Raw genomic sequence first — 18,561 nt, 5'->3', positions numbered from 1 at the left:
AGTAGGTACAGGGGAATTGGGAAAATATTTTATGCCAAAATCTTATTTTGATTCCATATGAACAGTTAAGGCATTAAATATAGACACGGACAAAGTGCCAAAAATATGTATACGGGATTTTCTCAACTATTGCTGCTGACTGACTGCGCCATGTAATGTATTCCCCCTCATAAGAGACTTCACATCATCTGTGTGCGGTTGTAACCTATGAAACCGCATAAGAGACGTCACACCGTGCGTGGAGTGTGCGTGCGTGTTGTATAACTTACAGATAGACTGGAGCTGCCCGGAGTGGTCCCGTAGCCCGAGGACGGAAGCGACGCCACCGACCACCTGCGACCATCGCTGTGGAGGAAAACAAAACATGAGCAAAACATTATATTGTCGACCGGTCTGGCTACAGAACATATTAAAGAGGTTAGAACGGCTATCGCGCGCAGTTAGTATCGGAACCGGTGTCGCCGCTCGTTCCTCTCCACATTTCCACATTTCTCGCGCAACGGTAGTAAAAACTTGTGTGCCTGGTGAATGGATACGCCTCCTTTAGACAGATTTGATGTCTGGCTTCTTAATCTGAACGTTATTGTGGCGCAAAAGGCATGTTTACGTTTTTCCTTCTTTCTTGCCTCCTGCCTTCTTGAGCTTACCGTGGGACTTAGTCAATCTGTGTAATAATGTCCCTATAATATTTATTTATTATTATCTATCTAATACCTTTAAACGAGCAATTCTTGTATATTTATTTATTTATATGTATATATATTTCGGGGATCTTGGAAACGGCTCTAACGATTTTGATGAAATTTACTATATACTTAGGTGTTATTGGGGGCGAAAAATCGATCTATCTCTTATCTCTGGGAAAACGCGCAGTTTTGAGTTTTTATACGTTTTCCGAGCAAAGCTCGGTCTCCCAGATATTTTATTACTAAATAACAATATATATCCTTTTCTCAAACATGCACTGAAATGTCGTCGCTCCGGGCCTTATATCAGGCTTCGAAGTATCACGTTTAGGGCGGAGCAACTCCAGAGAACTGTAAAGGAATTTCATACGAAATTGAAGGCCTAGGCCGGGAAGTAATTTTTTTTTAATTCTAATGTAAACATGGGGTCTGTGTCCATGAACAGGCTAAACAGCCGAATTATATTTTTTTTTTATATTTTTAGTGAACGAATCGTTATCGGACCAAAATATCCGTGTTAACGCCTGTTATACACGAACGTACTGATATTAAGAATACGAATCTGTATGATTCAATGTGTTGATGAATAAATTTAAAATTTTGTCTATACGTAAGTCATCAGAGACCATAGACAATATTTAAAATCCTCTGCATTTATTTTATTTATAGAAATTGAGATTCTTATTATCAGATTGTGTATAATGGCCCTAATAAGGTCTATTCGAACACACGCAAAATACGGACGACTTCCGTAAAAAAAAAACAATTATGGCGGGATTGGAAGGAAAATTAAAAAACTTTTGTTGTGAAGTTAGATTTTTATTATAAAGATTATAAATTTGTTTTTTTTTTGAGTGGTGTATTTTTTTATTTCATTGCATGTTTGAGAAAAGCACTATACATGCCTAGCCGTGAAAAGGTCTTGCCGGCTTCGTATCACTATCCGGCCTCCCTACGGTCGGCCGGCTATACCTACTCACCCGGCAAGCCCTTCTTTCCCGGCGTCTGCAGTAATGTACTATTTTATTGCAAAACCCTATACATATTTACGCCTATTTCCCGGAGGGGTAGGCAGATAACTACAAATTTCCACTTGCTACGATCCTGGCCAATAAAATGTACCAACCTGTATAACCTATGAAAGCAATAAACGCACTGATTACTGACATACCTCTTTCAGAATGTCTCTATACATAGTCTATACTAGTCTATAGAAACAATCATAATATATGTAAAACCTAAAACCAACAAGCTTTTATATACAATCTCGACTGCATGTTGAGGTCCCGCGAGCTTTTATCTATTTCAGGTAACATGATAGTGAACGAGGACCAGTCAGTCTCTAACGTGATTAAAGCTGCTTTCTCGCAAAGATAATGTTTCTAGTTTAAATGTCAACGGGTTAACCCCAGGGAGACTAACATTATATTAAAGGCTAGTTTGGGCCCATTTATTGTAAGTTCCACCCCCTTTTCTTCCCTTTGACACATTCACCGCTGAGCTACGCTCGTAGCGCTACGTCGTAGCGGATACCTACATCCATGTTGGATTTCCTGGTATATAGCGAAAATGCTCCGTAGAGGCAAAACGACAACGCGTCGTGATTAGCGCTAAATGGGTTAAAGATTATGCTATTATAAGAACATATGTCATATATCGGGTTTCAGCGATTTAAATAGTAATAAAATACTGCATAAAAGACAAACTCAGAAAACTTTTCTTACACGGATATCAAATAGACGATCACTTCTCGCTTTATCACCATCGGTTACTATATGTCAACATCTCAATGATAAACTTATAAATTATCCTTAAGTACATGGTAGTGCAAATTATACCACCGAAATTTCGAGTAGGATGAACTGTACATTATTATAAAAGATGAAAGTGATATTTACGGAGATATTATAGCGAATATATCTACAATACTTACATATCCTTATTCCTAGCATGGATAGACATGTGAATATAGAACAATAGCGTTATAAATATATTTACACAGCTTTACACGGTTAAAAACATTATGGTTATGATTATGACTCCACTATATGCTTATTTAATGAGCTATGAATTGCTTATGGTATGTCATATAAAGTGATTGTGCTTGAAAATAAACTTTATTTTTATTAATGAGTAATAAAAACGTGTGAATGTTATATCTCAATATGTTTCTACCTTGATAGTAGATGAAATAACTTTTGTATTTGAGGCTTGAAACATATACCTATGAATAAGTGCTCCTAACCTTGAAATAAGTATTGGCGCATTTCAATATTTGCTATTTAAGAAAATATACTTTGAGTATTTTCATTTAAGTCTAGAATAGGGCTCTAGGTTATGGGGTAAAGCGTACCTGCCTGCATTTTTTAAACTTATAATTACTTAAGGTCTGATTTTAACAGAGGCCGCTTTTACTGTACTGGATAGGGATTACTACTATATTTTAAATAGAAGTATGTAGTTTCATATTACAAAACAAACCAAGTAAAAAGTGAGAGGTAATAGGAGGTATATAAGTGTAACTTTTCTAAAACAGTATACCTACCACTGGAAATGTATATGACAACGTGCAAACTATTGTGTATGTATGTGAATGTAAATACCTACATTCTACAAACAAATAATAATCGATTGTGGAATGATCACGAAAATGGATCTTGGTGTTATTTTGTTTATACTTTCAGCTTTCCTTATGTGTATATAATAATGACATGATACTACTCTACCTTTACCTGTCTTTAGCAATGCAATGACATCAGTCATCTTTTGATGTTCGTCAAAATATACTAGAAACTGTTTAGAGGATTAAGATAAATAAATATAATATTGATAAGTAGCTGTTAATAATATAGGGAATATAGAGAAGTAAGTAGCTAACAAAACTCAGTCTAGGGAAGATCTAATGCTACTAACATGAGTATAGAGATATCTATATTATATAGGTATCAGATAGATTTCAATTTATCAAAATTTGTATGTTTATATTTTTATCTCTGTGTCATGTTTGCATTAAGTTATGCGAATTTAACTTATGATATAAAATAATCTTAAATCATAGCAATACACGTTGACAATCGACAGAGATAGAGGAATATACAAACCATAGATATACAGTATAGGTAGTCTATTATAGACAGTCACCTTGTCGAACTACCCACCATCACCTGTCACAAGAATAATTTTCCCAAAGCGCCCTCTGTATTCAGAACTTGGTAGTTTTAACTCGATTAGCTTAGCGCCTGAAGACCTTCTTACCAATCGCCCTGGAGAGCGCTATTGGTGGTCTGAAGGCTTACCGCGAACCGCTTCGTTCATTCGTCCGTCAATTTGCCTCTCTCGCTCGAATAGCAAGGGTGATAAAGAGGCAGATAACGAATTGTGCTCATTTTAGCCACTTCTTGCCACGCTTCACCCTCGACGAGAGCAGGGCGTGGTGCTGCGGGTGCGGGGGCCCTCGGGGAGAGGGGCCCGGGGCCTGGGGCCTGGACACACGATACTCACAGCTCCTTGCCGCGCTTCACGCTGGACGAGAGCAGGGCGTGGTGCAGCGGGTGCGGGGGGTGCGGGGGCCAGCGCGGGCCCTCGGCCGGGGAGAGGGGCCCGGTGCCCGGGGAGCTGCAACGCCCTGAGCCGACCTGGGGACAAGTTAGTTAATAAAAACAAGGTTTATATAGAAATACCTTTCGCATAAAATCCTTTACTTTGTGATATGTATTAACAAGTTTTTTTTACTGTAAAGATTACAAGCGGATCCACAGAGAAAGAGTTGCCAAGCGAGGAAATTTTCGCGCGAAGCTGCTAGGTCTGTGTACAAACAGTACGACTCTTAACTGTCCATCGATGGACCTTATGCCTTTGGTAATAAGGTTTACAAACTGTGGGTGGGTTATATAGTGTGGGCGATGGTAGATATACTGTCGCCCCACCCAAACGGACGCGGCACGTTCTGTGTGGACCCCTTATTAGCAAATTATACTGCAGTCTGACTCGAATTGACCTTTCGACCTTTAGAACCTGATACGAATATTGTTATCAGTGTTATCACTTGATACGGTAAATACCAATGCCGGTATATAAAAATAACTCTAGGTACAAACGCCCTACAAAATTGGAAGGGAAGCGCGCAAAAATATGTGACAATCTTATTTGTAAAGCCATATGAGCGTGAACGTGCTATATCACTACATAGTATAAAACAATACACTCCTTTTTTGGGGCAGTCGTGTAAAAACAAAGTCGCTTCCCGCTGTCTCTCTGTCCCTATTCCTGTCAGTTAACAGTGTGGGCAATGGTACAGTCGCCATCACATATATCGGAGCGGCTAAGGCGCTCACAAATATCTGAACACGCCTCTATTGTCAGGGCGTTAGAGTGCGTGTTCAAATATTGTGAACACCTTGGCCGCTCCGATATATCTGATGGCGATGGCGACTGTACTAAAGTCCTATGAACAACGCGTCCAATAAAGATGAAAGACCTTCAAGAGTAGCGTAAGGAAGTTTATTATATCGTGCTGTGAATACAGATTAAGATTATACACTATACAAGTAATGGATCAATGACCAGGAAAGACTTAAAGGAAACTGGTTATGGTAGCGATGGGATGAGATGTTTTGGTTATTTGTATTTATATTTAAGTAAGACAAAAGAGTAGAGACAATAAAGGGGCCCTCTGATTACCAGTCTGCCGGACGATATAGGCCTGTCAGTTATTCGGAACTGTCACCTTTTGCGTTTAACTGACAGGCCGATATCGTCCGGCGGACTGGTAATCAGTGGGCCCCTTAAGACGCTGAACCAACTTATTTATTAACGTATTAAGTATTTGGACGTTTTGGAGTTATTTGTATTATGAAGTTGATGAATATAGGAAGGGACGTACTGCACCTACAAACGCAACGTATGTAATGCGTCATTAAATCTGAACCCCGAGAGTTGTATGCTTGGAAACATACTTGTCATACGCAACGCAACACGCAACGCATGACCTGTATGTTTCCAAGCATACAAATTTCAGGGTTCAGGCCCCGTAGACAACATGCCAATCGCTAACGCTCCGTAGCGAACGAAACGCAACTGTCACTGTCACACTAATAAGGAAGAGTGATAGAGAGACACAAAGCGATTCGATGGCGAAGCGATAGCGATTGTCACCTTGGCTAGGCCGCCAGTTGTCATACATTGCGTACGTGGGCCCTGCCTTTATTTGTATAAATCTCTAAACACTTTTTTTATCCAATAACAAAACACGAACTGATTGTGTATCAATAATCATAAATATCATAATCAAATAGGTTATTTGTATGATTATTTATATGAGGTCAGAACCACACCTACTGGTTCGATACAAATCTATCTAATACCTTTAAACGAGCAATTCTTGTTTATTTATATATTTATTTATTTATATATATATATATATATTTCGGGGATCTCGGAAACGGCTCTAACGATTTCGATGAAATTTCCTATATGGGGGTTTTCGGGGGCGAAAAATCGATCTAGCTAGGTCTTATCTCTGGGAAAACGCGCATTTTCGAGTTTTTATATGGGTCACCCAGATAGTGATGGGTAGGACATCAATTTAAAATGAGTTTGTATGAGTACCTCATTTTCTAAAATGAGGTGTTACAATGTCTTACTTCAAATGAGGTGAGGTACTAGCCTATTTTCAGCGTCGACTATTCCATTAATTCCAACGGCGACAAAAATATTTAATGTATATACATATTTATGTATTCATAACTTCCTTTATAAATAAATAAATAGTAACATTAAATTGGAGTGCAATTCTGGAGGTTAAGAATAGAACTTTTAGGAGAAAGATTATTTTAGAATCAAGTAAAATGAATAGAGGAGTGAAGTAAGACATTTTTGCGGTACGAAGTACTGCGACAAATTAACAAAATGAGTGGTACAAATGAGGTGCCTCACGAGTGAGCGACTCAACACTACACCCAGATATTAAAATGTTATGCTGTGGAGGATCACATTATTTTGGAACAATTGATAATAGAATTTTAAACATGAAACGTGTCATTATAAACGTCATATTTTCATACATTGACATTAAGGATGGCATGGCCAATCTTTAGTTATTGCAAATGTCATGCAGAGTTAACTTGGTCAGACTCTGAACAATACACACTGTATGGCATAGTTCCATTTCGGATGCTTGTCATGTCTATTATGCAAATTTAGGTCGTCTAGACCGTCTGTGCCCCCTGCAGTTCTGTAGGCTGTCTAGAATAGTCTAGCTAGGATATATTAGTACAATGCCGAAGTTTCACAAGCCCACGCCCACGATTTTTGTCCTTTCTGCTAAGCTAAGACACACGCAGAGTAGTTTAACAGAGAGGTTACTTTTTAATCACGGTAACATAATAACTAAAGTCAATCCCAGCAAAAACATTTTCATGTAAAATGTTGCCAAGACGAAACCATAAGGCTCGCACTGACAACAAGTTATCAGATATCTTGTAGAGCCAAGCTTCTAACTCTACAGGCCCTACCTTCACAGACTCTACACCTTAGTCAAAATATGTGGCTTGACCGTTTCGTCACATGGGCGTAAGGTGAAATATGTATTCACTATTCATTATTTTTTATTATAAAATTATAGTTCTTGTAATAATGAAACGGCCAAGCCACATATTTTGACTAAGGTGTAGAGTCTGTGAAGGTAGGGCCTGTAGAGTTAGAAGCTTGGCTCTACAAGATATCTGATAACTTGTTGTCAGTGCGAGCCTTATGGTTTCGTCTTGGCAACATTTTACATGAAAATGTTTTTGCTGGGATTTCACATCTTTTTGTAAGTTGCTTATGACAATCTTCTGATTTAAAGGGTTGCGGGTGATTTACTATTAAAAATCCTGAAATACGTACTTGGGGGGGCATCTTTTATATACAATCTGCTTTTTTACTGATTCCCCATACAAACTTCAACCCCCTTTTCCCCCTAACGCCTTTTTCCACCTCTTTTCACCCTTACGGGGTGATTTTGGGGTTGAAACTATTTTATATCCTTCCCCATAACAATAACTATCTACACACCAAATTTCAATTTTAAATCGGTTCCGCGGTTATCGATTTCCCATACAAAACTCCACCCCCTTTTCACCCCCTTAGGGGCTAATAATTTCAAGTTTTTGAATTTTTTTGTTGTTTGTGGACTAATACTATCTCACATACCAAATTTCAGCTTCCTAGAACTTCAGGAAGTACCCTAGAGGTTTTGATGATCAACAGTGAGTGAATGAGTCAGTGACGAAATCGGGGTTTTTTAGACATTAATAAAATCCAAAGTATAAGAGCTATGCAATTGAAATTTTTTATGCTTAATAAGTTCACTATTGACATCATATCCCGAGAGTTTTGTTTATCTGGTATAATCCAAACCCAAGTTAAGAGGGTTCAAAAAAACGACGAAGCGTTTCGAGAAAAGGTAGGTAGTGCCCTTGCGCTTCGCTTTGCTCGTCTTGGCGGGGGCACTACTGTGCCCCCAGATATGGAAAAGATCGTCTTCCCCTCCATATACTCTATCGGGTAAGACCGTCTACAAGCTCTTACGTCGCTTCTAACTGCGTTTGTACAGTCGCCATCAGATATATCGGAGCGGCCAAGGTGTTCACAATATCTGAACACGCACTCTAACGCCCTGACAATAGAGGCGTGTTCAGATATTTGTGAGCGCCTTAGCCGCTACACATACTCCACTTACAGAAGGTCGGTATGACGGTCTACCCAACCAAACAAATTATATGGCGGTCTTCTGCACATCGACCTAACTACGTGACTAACAGTCCCACATTGAAGCCGTTATAAACCCAATTAAACTGTCATTCAATAGAACTTGCTAACTAAATATGTAAACAAACCGCCATACTAAAATTGACACTGAATGTCAATTTACTAGTAACTTTCGTTTACATAGTTAGCAAGTTCTATTAAATGACACTTTAGTAAATAATATTAGGTATTAATACTCGTAGGGGGCTCCCGCGAATTTCTTTATCGTCTTATCGCCTATCTGCATTTTTTTAATCATTATAGCTCGAATATTGCAATCACGAAAAACATACATAATAATTACATACATATAAGGACAATTAAATTATTCAATCTTCGATTTCGATGTTTGTGGCAAACTCCCAAGAGGTACAATAATTACGTGATGTTTAGATAGAAGTCTTATTTTTTCCCACACACATAAATATCTGAACACGCACTCTAAGGCTGCGGTCGTACTGCAGACGCCGCACGCAGCCGACAACGTCACGTCGCACGCAGCGTCTGAATGGTGTTGGCGGGGGGACGCCGCACGCAGCGAGCGAAAACGACCACTCCCGAGCATTCTCGAACACACCATTCAGACGCTGCGTGCGACGTGACGTTGTCGGCTGCGTGCGGCGTCTGCAGTACGACCGCAGCCTAACGCCTTGACAAGACGAATTTCAATTCAACAGTGGTTACTCTTAGGACTTTAGGAGTACGTCTGAATGTCTGTCAAGTTAAACCAGTTTGACAGCACCGGGTTCCCTCGAATGCGGCTGACCGAAAAGAGACGTGTTCAGATATTTATGAGCACCTTGGCCGCTCCGATATCAATCAATCAATCATTTATTTATTTCGAATCCATAAGATCCATAAATGTTAGTACTTACAACAAACAAATCTTAAAATTATCTATATCTATATCTGAAGGCGAGATCTACAGTCTACAGAAGACCGAAATCGACCGAAGACGCAGCATCGCGCGAAATCTCCTCGCGAGGCATCACATCTGTGGATCTGCTTGTTATCGCAGTCTCAGTGCCTTTGCTATTCTAAGCTGTAGCAACAACGTATATTTTTCATCTTTATCTCAAAGACATAAGGTCACAAATTGCATACATATATTAGTAAAAGTGTGAGTCACCCCGTCGTGACCGGCCGTTCATTGTGCTCTGTATATTGTCGCAATAAGAAACACTTTCGACACGCCGTTTTTGCGACCAAAAAACAGAAATTTTCACAAAAACACGAACTACAAGCTGATATAGACTTTATGCCTAAATATTAATGTGTATTTTCGTTTTATAAGTTTAGGTATGATGACATTTTTAACAAATATCGTTTGGAGCTTTTGTGTTGAACATTGTAACAATGCAGTTTATTGAGCACTACTGCAAAGCAAAAAATATATCGAAATTATGTTTACAGTACATATGGGATATGGGGCTACTTCTCCGCACTAGTGCGTAAAATAGCACTTTTCGTGCGTATGTCGAAACTTTAAAGTGCCATATGTACTGTAAAACGTTGTTCTATAGTTTCTATACACTATACGAAAATAACTATTTCTTAAATACCTATACTTCTTTACGAATTCAAACGCACGTTTCTCTCAGGCGCCGTCTTAGTTTTTTTGTAACAGTATAATTTAATACAAAAGCGTATCAAAATCGTATAATTTTCTTATAAGAGAAATTTATCAAATAGTTAATGATAACTTTTTTACAAGTAGACTAGTAGATACAAAAGTTGTAAAACTTGTGAAAACGTTATTATAGGTAATTATTAAGATAATGATATCTACGTATTAAATGATTAATACGTATGTATCGTTATTTTATTACCATTTTTAGGGTTCCGTACCCAAAGGTTAAAAACGGGACCCTATTACTAAGACTCCGCTGTCCGTCCGTCCGTCCGTCCGTCTGTCACCAGGCTGTATCTCACGAACCGTGATAGCTAGACAGTTGAAATTTTCACAGATGATGTATTTCTGTTGCCGCTATAACAACAAATACTAAAAACAGAATAAAATAAAGATTTAAGTGGGGCTCACATACAACAAACGTGATTTTTACCGAAGTTAAGCAACGTCGGGCGGGGTCAGTACTTGGATGGGTGACCGTTTTTTTGCTAGTTTTTTTTGCTTGTTTTGCTCTATTTTTTGTTGATGGTGCGGAACCCTCCGTGCGCGAGTCCGACTCGCACTTGGCCGGTTTTTTTTATCTAAATTACTTTAGCATGGGGTCATCAAAACGCCTAATTATACAGTAAATAAAATATTGCCTAACTAAATTAAAATGTATGTCATTTCGCCATCTGCAGAGAGAAAGCATTTCTGAACAAATTTATTCAAATCAGGCTTATTACGGTTGTCAAAGTGAAAACAGCGACTCTTGGAGACTATAAAGTTTGGTCGAAATGTAGGAAAATTAAATTTCAAAGATCATCTGTCTATCTTTAGACATGTCTGTTTAAGCGACTGAAAGAGATCCCTCGCAAGGGATAAGTTCGCCTCCGTAGGTACTTAGCTTTTTCTAATTAGACAGTAAAGGTACCTTTATTATGTTTTGTACAGTTACCACAACGGGATTGTTACGCTATTTAGGGTCCTAGCTAAATTGGTTGTTCCATACTTACGCTATGGAATGTCCAATTTAGCTTGAACCCTAAATGGCGTAACAATCGCGGAGCGTGATGGTACAGTGGGCCAAGAAAGTGGTCTACCAGTTTTGACAAAAGTTTCTTCGAGATCTAACGATCGCTAAGGTTGACTTTTCTAACAGAGTTTAAAGTAAATCGACCTTGTTGTCTCATGACGTTCAAATTCAAACGAACCTCAACCGTAGGGTGGAAGACCACTTTCTTGGCCCACTGTACATTAAAGAGTTTACTACTACTAAGATGGAGATACGTAATTACGTACCTACACGAATTTTGATTTTATCGAATTTAGATTGTAACCATGGGAACCAAATTTTCCATTTTTAAAATGTAGGTCCTTGTGAAAAAATATAGAAATTTCTAAGATATTTTCCACAATACACAATAATAAAAATATATATTTTGTAAGTACACTTCATAAGGGATCATTCATTAATTACGTCACACGAATTTCTTGGTTTTTTTACCCCTCCCCCCTCCTTGTCACACTTGGTCACATTTTGCAAACCCCTCCCCCCTGGTGTGACGTCACATTTTAGGCAATTTTGTTTTCAACGAAATCGACAATATTAACTCGGCATTATTTTTGTAATAAAAAAATATTTTTGATCTATTAATATTAGTAATTTTATAACACAACGAAAGTTACATCCAAAATCTCATTATTTAACTGTACAGCGAATAAAAAAATATAAATTAATTTTCGGTTACTGATGAAGTTAAAGTGACATCACAATGTTTGTGACTCCCCCCTCCCCCATGTCACAACATGTCACATTTTCTTGACCCCCTCCCTCCCCCTAAACGTGTGACGTAATTAATGGATGACCTCTAATAACTCGTAATCATAACGCACACATTTATTGTCTATAGCAGACTCAGACTTGACCTAATGAACTAGACCACAATGCCTAAGGCACAGTTACATGTCACTTTCCTTGTTATGTAACGTTTGAACAATCTTGTTTAGACAATGTCAGCACCAATGCGAATTAATTAATTTATTATCAGACAATCAGGTCTCAATGCTACATGTTTAAATGCCAGCTGTACCCCTACCATGAGTCACTGACAGTGTCAAAACTGACATATACCGTTAACGTCTACGTTATTTACTTTCTATATATCTCGCTCGCACTATATGCGAGTATGAGCGAGATGCATAGAAAGCAAATTACGTAGACGTTACCGTTAGCCTATATGTCAGTTTTGACACTGTCAGTGACTAAATAGAGCGCGATAGAGCTAACAACTCAAAATATAATTATAATTTGTGTATATAGGGTTCCAAATTCAGATTTTAATGTTTTTATGGATCGGCTGCAACAAATGCTCAAAATTATAACCAATAAAAAAAATAAAAAAATCATACTATGCGGTGATTTTAACATCAATTTGTTAAAACGCGATTATTTTTCCTCAACTTTTGAACAAACTTTACTCAACTTCAATCTCAGACTTAAAATTAAAGATTCAACCCGACCATGCAGCGGAGCTTGCATTGATAATTTCGCAGATAATATTCGTTACTCAGAGAGCGTTATAGTTGATTTTGGCATATCCGATCATAGTGCTATAATTTTACAATGTCCGGTCAAGCACAATTATCAATATAAGTACTGGTATATTAAGAAGCGAGACTTTCCGTAGAAAATATGCGCAAATTTAAACATAATCTCGCAAGCCTTAGTTTTTGCGATGTCTATGAGAGCAATGACCCCAATAAAGCATATAACAATTTTATTGAAAGCGTAACTTTGCTGTTCAAACTATGTTTCCCATTCAAACTAATAAAACTATCACAAAGAATAAAACCGCGTTGGGTAACCAAAGGGATTAGAATATGTTGCAAAAAAAAACGTGAAATACTGTGGCGCTACAGGTCAAGTCCCAATGAATCGAATAAAGCCGAACTAATATCATATTCTACTAGACTAAAAAAAATCATAAAGCTCACACAAAAAGCACAAAACAACAATTACATAAAGAAATCGGACAATAAATGTCGAGCTGCCTGGAATATCATAAAAAACCACAATGAAAACTGTCCCAAGCAAACCATTACGAAAATTGTCAAAGATAATAACTCTTTGTTAACAAATCCTATAGATATAGCTAACAGCTTTAATGATTTTTTTACTGAACAACCATCGACACAAGCAAAATCCAACAATAGTAATAAAGTAAAACTTTCATTCCATGTTCCTAGGTCCGGTGACGCCCCAGGGTGTATATAAAATAATTAAACAATTAAAAAACACATACAGTACCGGCTATGATGAAATTACAACAGATGTTGTAAAGCAATGCGCTGATACCATACTGCTACCTTTTACTTACATTTGCAACCTAATACTGGAAACAGGAATCTTCCCGGACAGTCTCAAAATCGCGATCGTCAAACCATTATTCAAAAAAAATGATAAACAAAAAATGGAGAACTATAGACCTATCGCATTACTACCAATATTTTCGAAAGTTATAGAACGAATAATATACGAACAATTATACTATTACTTAGAAAGCAAACGTGTTTTGGTTAACGAACAAAATGGTTTTAGGAAAAATAAATCAACATCCTCTGCTATCTACAAATTAATTAACACGATCATTACTAATATTGATAAAAGAAACCCAGTTTGTGCGATATATATGGATATGACGAAGGCCTTTGACTTCGTCAATCATGATATACTATTGCATAAACTGGAGCAGTACGGAGTTAGGGGTGTTGCTTTGAGCTTATTTAAATCATATCTGACAAATAGAATGCAATGCACAGAGATAACAAACATATGTAACACAACAAAACAAGAATTGGCTTACTACTCCACGATGAAACCAATATTGTCAGGAGTTCCACAGGGAAGCATCTTAGGGCCGTTGTTGTTTTTAATATATATAAACGACCTCCCTTATCATGTTGAACATCCAATGGTTCTATTTGCCGATGACTGTACAATCTTAATTGAGATGACGAATCCTAATACTTATGAATCTGATATCAATAGTGCACTATCATCCGTCGCACAGTGGCTTGAAGATAATAGATTAAAGATCAATACTACAAAAACTAAAATAATGCAGTTTTATCAACCTCTTTAATAATGCAAATATTGAAGATGTAAAAGTAACAAAATTTTTAGGTTTAGAAATAGACTGTCATATCGACTGGAAAGCGCATACAGAGTCTTTATGTAAACGTGTAAACAGTTTCGTATTTGCTCTTAGGAAAATGTCGCAAACTTCAGACCGCAATACTGTTTTACTAGCGTATCATGGGTACATCGAATCTATTTTAAGATATGCAATAATATTCTGGGGTAACTCAACAAACAAACTACTCGTATTCAGAGCGCAAAAAAAATGCATTCGCGCCATAGGTGGCTTAGAAATAGATGATTCATGCAAACCTTATTTCAAAGAATTAAATATACTGACACTTGCAAGCCTATATATTTACGAACTGTCAGTTTTTGTTAAATCTAATCCGGAACTGTTTCCACTGAGATCGAATCCAAACGTGAGAAATACTAGATATAGACATGCAATACAAACGAGAAGTGGCAAAACTGCTTTATTAAGGAAAAGTATATTAGGCATGTCGTCCATAATATACAATTCACTACCTGAAAGCCTTAAAGAATTAGAGATACAAAAGTTTAAAAACAAATTAAAGACAGAGCTCATCAAAGGAACCTACTATACCATCAATCAATTTTTATCTGACAAAAACTTCGCCCGTGACCAAAATTGTCCTTTCTATTAATTTATTTTATTTGACATAATTTCAATGTAACCGAATGTTTCAATACTTTCAATTAATTTGCTATGATGTAAATATGTAACAAGTTCTAAGCTATCTAGATAATAAGTTAGATAATAAGTTAGATATAAGAAGACTAAATATTTGTACACCTATATGGTAGATCACAGAGTACTGTATCAACTCACTGTCATCTGTATATAACCTGTGTTTCACAAATAAATATTACTTACTTACTTACTTACTTACTTACTAAAGCAACCCAACATACAAAACTAGTCTGCTCCTGCGACTTTGTTCACGTAGAAGTCGTAAAAAACATGTCAAACCCATTTACACCCAAATATTAAAAAATCCTAATAAACCGAATTTAAACTGTTGTGACACATACTAACATTGACCAGCCAGCAGTACGCGATACACCGCCGTCGTGAACGCTGCTCGCACTGTTAGTGCTTGAGAAAGGAGACCTAGGCTCTCCGAAACATGTCGCGCGAGTGACTTAAAACAAGTGAGTCTAAACCGTAAAATTATACAATCCTAATAATCCTAATAAAGATTAAGATTAAGTTTGTCTCGAAGGATAAATAATAAATAAGAACATGTCATAAACTGTCATTATAGTATCATTAGTTACATATGTAGAGAAAAGCACTTGTTACATACAATTAATGGATTCCACATATCGTTAAGCATACAATATTGTTTATAAACTCAAGACACAATAACAAAGTCTACGATTACATATCATTAGCCTATCAACTTGATAGTATCAACTCATTACTCATATCATTATATGGGGCATTATCTCTGAAAAGGGACCTTATTGTCGATGGCGCTTACGCCGCACGGCGTCGCGTGACCTCGTATTTATATTGGAGCATTGTTAATTATGGCGTAAGAGCCATCGACAATAAGGTTATTTTTCATATATAACGTCACATATGATAATGCGTTAATGAGTTATTGATTAATTGAACAATTGGTTCCACGGCTATCAACGGAGCTAAGGAAAAATCAGCGCTAATAAGAACTTATACATCAATTAAAGTAGATTCTCATTAGGTCAATGTAAAAGCTAAATAAAAATAAGTTGTTGGCAAAAATTTCATTTTTGGTACAAGCTTTTATCGCTGACTGTAGGTACTTTTCTTTCCACAGACAACTAATACTCATCGAGACAATTCTAAAAACCCTAAACACAATCAGATTGCGTTGTTTTATCACAGAGTTCCTATGGCCACCTCCTGTCTCCATCATCAGATCAGCTCCATGGTACCATAATATTGCATTGACATCCGACTTACATATTGATGCAAAATTTCAGCTTCATTGGACCCTATGTATGTACGTTTAAATATTTAAAACTACGCAACGGATTTTGATGCGGTTTTATTAAATAGATAGATTCAAGACCAAGGTTTATGTATAATTTGTTAACCCGCGGGTCGCTAGTTTTAAATAACGGAAACGAACTTGCAACGTTAATTGCTTACCTCCTATATCGTTGGCTTGTAATAATGTTTGTGGACTCGACTGTACCGTCGCACGCGCATGTGTTGCTGACTGCAACGCAGCCACAACAACATTGAATTATGTTACTTGTACTCGTAAATAAGGTTATCAGTGTTATCACTGAGTTATCACTTATTTTTAACGTCCAGTTGACCCCAGAGTCTATCTATTTTGATTTGTATGTAACGTATAAAACGTATAAGGTTTTTAACCCTTGACGGCCTTGACGTAGAGCAAATGGCGCCATTCATTTATTACCGGTTCGCCGGACGATATCTGCCTGTCAGTTAAACGCAAAAGGTGACAGTTCCGAACAACTGACAGGCTGATCTCGTCCGGCAAACTGGTAATCTGTGGGCCCCTTTAAAGAATGTCCATTAGTACGATAATATTATAGTAATCTTAATTACATGTGCACAGAATCCGGTGACAATGCAAATGTTATGAGAATGGAGGCATAATTTTTACAAGTAGGTATATAAGGTGTTTTATTTACATACACAATATTCAATAATTTAATTAATATTCTTATATTCAGATATTATCACGTTCGACCCCATTTTAATGTTTAGAAATTCGATAGCAATTTTAGCCTTCACCTTTTTACTCTGTCTCCCTTCGTATATTTTAAGAAGTAATATACTTAAATAAGTAACTAACATAACAATAGCTTTTGAATAATAAATTGCAATTGCGTATATTGTATAACCAGCAATAGCGGTTGTGTACTGAGTGCACAGTAAACAAATATCAACACGGCCAGGCGCCGCGGTGCCAAATTAATTACTGCCAGCGGCGGCTGGTAGCTATGTATTATGGGTGTTCACTCACAATAAAAAACAAAAACTAAACCTACACATTCAATTAACCGCCGCAAAGTACCTAGATGTCGGTTTCCGTCCACCCGGTCATTGAACTCTCTCATAGATTTTCGGTATTACGAATATCTTGACGACCGATAGACGCCAACTGCAGTTCATTTTACAAATGGATGTAATGTTTTTATTTAAATTTTATGGAAAGATGTACTAAATTGTTAACACACCTACTTACTTATTTCGCTCCAAACAAACTCACCGCACGTCGCCCGCGCCCGAGCCAAACACAAAACATACTTTAAGACCTTTAAGTAACACGAAAAACAAAATAAGGGAGTTACTTTTATCACATTCACACAACACAACCACGGTGTTTTTGCATATTGATCTGAATAGTAAATATATAAGTTTTTGTTTTTGACTAACATTGTTACGAAAGTTCAAGGTCCATAATTGAACTAGAGTCGATTTTGTAAACTTTTTCATATTCTCACGTTAAATTCATTAATTTTTAAACACCTCACAACAAACAAATTATGTGCTTTCGCTGTTTAAACTCTTGTTTCATTATTTATAATGAAAAAATAAGCCAAAATTGCATTCCCGCCTTTAAAATTGACTAAGGTCTGTTTAGAAACAAGTGACAACAACAACATGAACACGGCGCGCGGGATGCGCGCGCAAGGTCAACCGGGCTCGGAGCGCCGCACCGATTTTGCCTGTTCCCTCATAGAAAATGCTCTGTTTCACCTGCGGACCTGTGTCGAAATTTCTCTTTCGCTCTTATTGAATTTCCTATTGATCGAATGTACTAAATCTTTTTCCATAGGAGCGCAATCCAAAGCGCTCCGCTTCGCGCGTTACCTTTGGTTTCTATGAAATTACGCCGAGTAGGTAGTGGTGAGCTGTCTATAAACTTATAATGAATAAAGGTTATTATTTAATTGGTATTGAGTTTTTTTACGATAGATCTTAAATAGTAATATATTAAATAGGTGGTATAATTACATTTTGATTATTTATGGGAGTGCACTGCACAAGCGCTCCTTAAGGCCAGCCGCGCCTGATTACTGCTTTCTCGAACAACTTACACAATTGTGTTATTGCTAAAGCTAAAACAACCTCGCTCTTGCCCTGTTTGAATACTTTCTCGTATATTATTATTTGTGTAGTTTAAAAAACAACTTAGAAAAATGTTACAATGATCGGACGATATCAGCGTCGTTCGTTTTTCGTTTATTTCTTACGTCGTATCATTCTGTATTCGTCACTCGTTCTTTATTCGTCTAGCCCGACGTTTGTCATTACTCATAACCTTCTTTGGTCAAAGTACGCAACT

The 18,561-nt window shown here is 37.2% G+C and overlaps 1 protein-coding gene across 1 annotated transcript in view; it reads right to left on the bottom strand.

Moving 5' to 3' along the window:
* LOC134658397 (microtubule-associated serine/threonine-protein kinase 3) overlaps window positions 1-18,561 on the bottom strand; it is a 119,830-nt gene that overhangs the window by 79,922 nt on the left and 21,347 nt on the right. The window contains exons 4-5 of the mRNA XM_063514080.1: window positions 4,188-4,321; window positions 270-345 (exon numbers count right to left, since the gene is read on the bottom strand). Of these exons, the coding sequence (XP_063370150.1) occupies window positions 270-345; window positions 4,188-4,321 (210 nt within the window). The remainder of the gene's footprint in view (window positions 1-269; window positions 346-4,187; window positions 4,322-18,561) is intronic.

The sequence above is a fragment of the Cydia amplana genome, chromosome 22 (assembly GCF_948474715.1).
Source record: "Cydia amplana chromosome 22, ilCydAmpl1.1, whole genome shotgun sequence".
Lineage (NCBI taxonomy): Eukaryota > Metazoa > Arthropoda > Insecta > Lepidoptera > Tortricidae > Cydia > Cydia amplana.
This window is presented reverse-complemented; position numbering and strand designations above follow the sequence as displayed.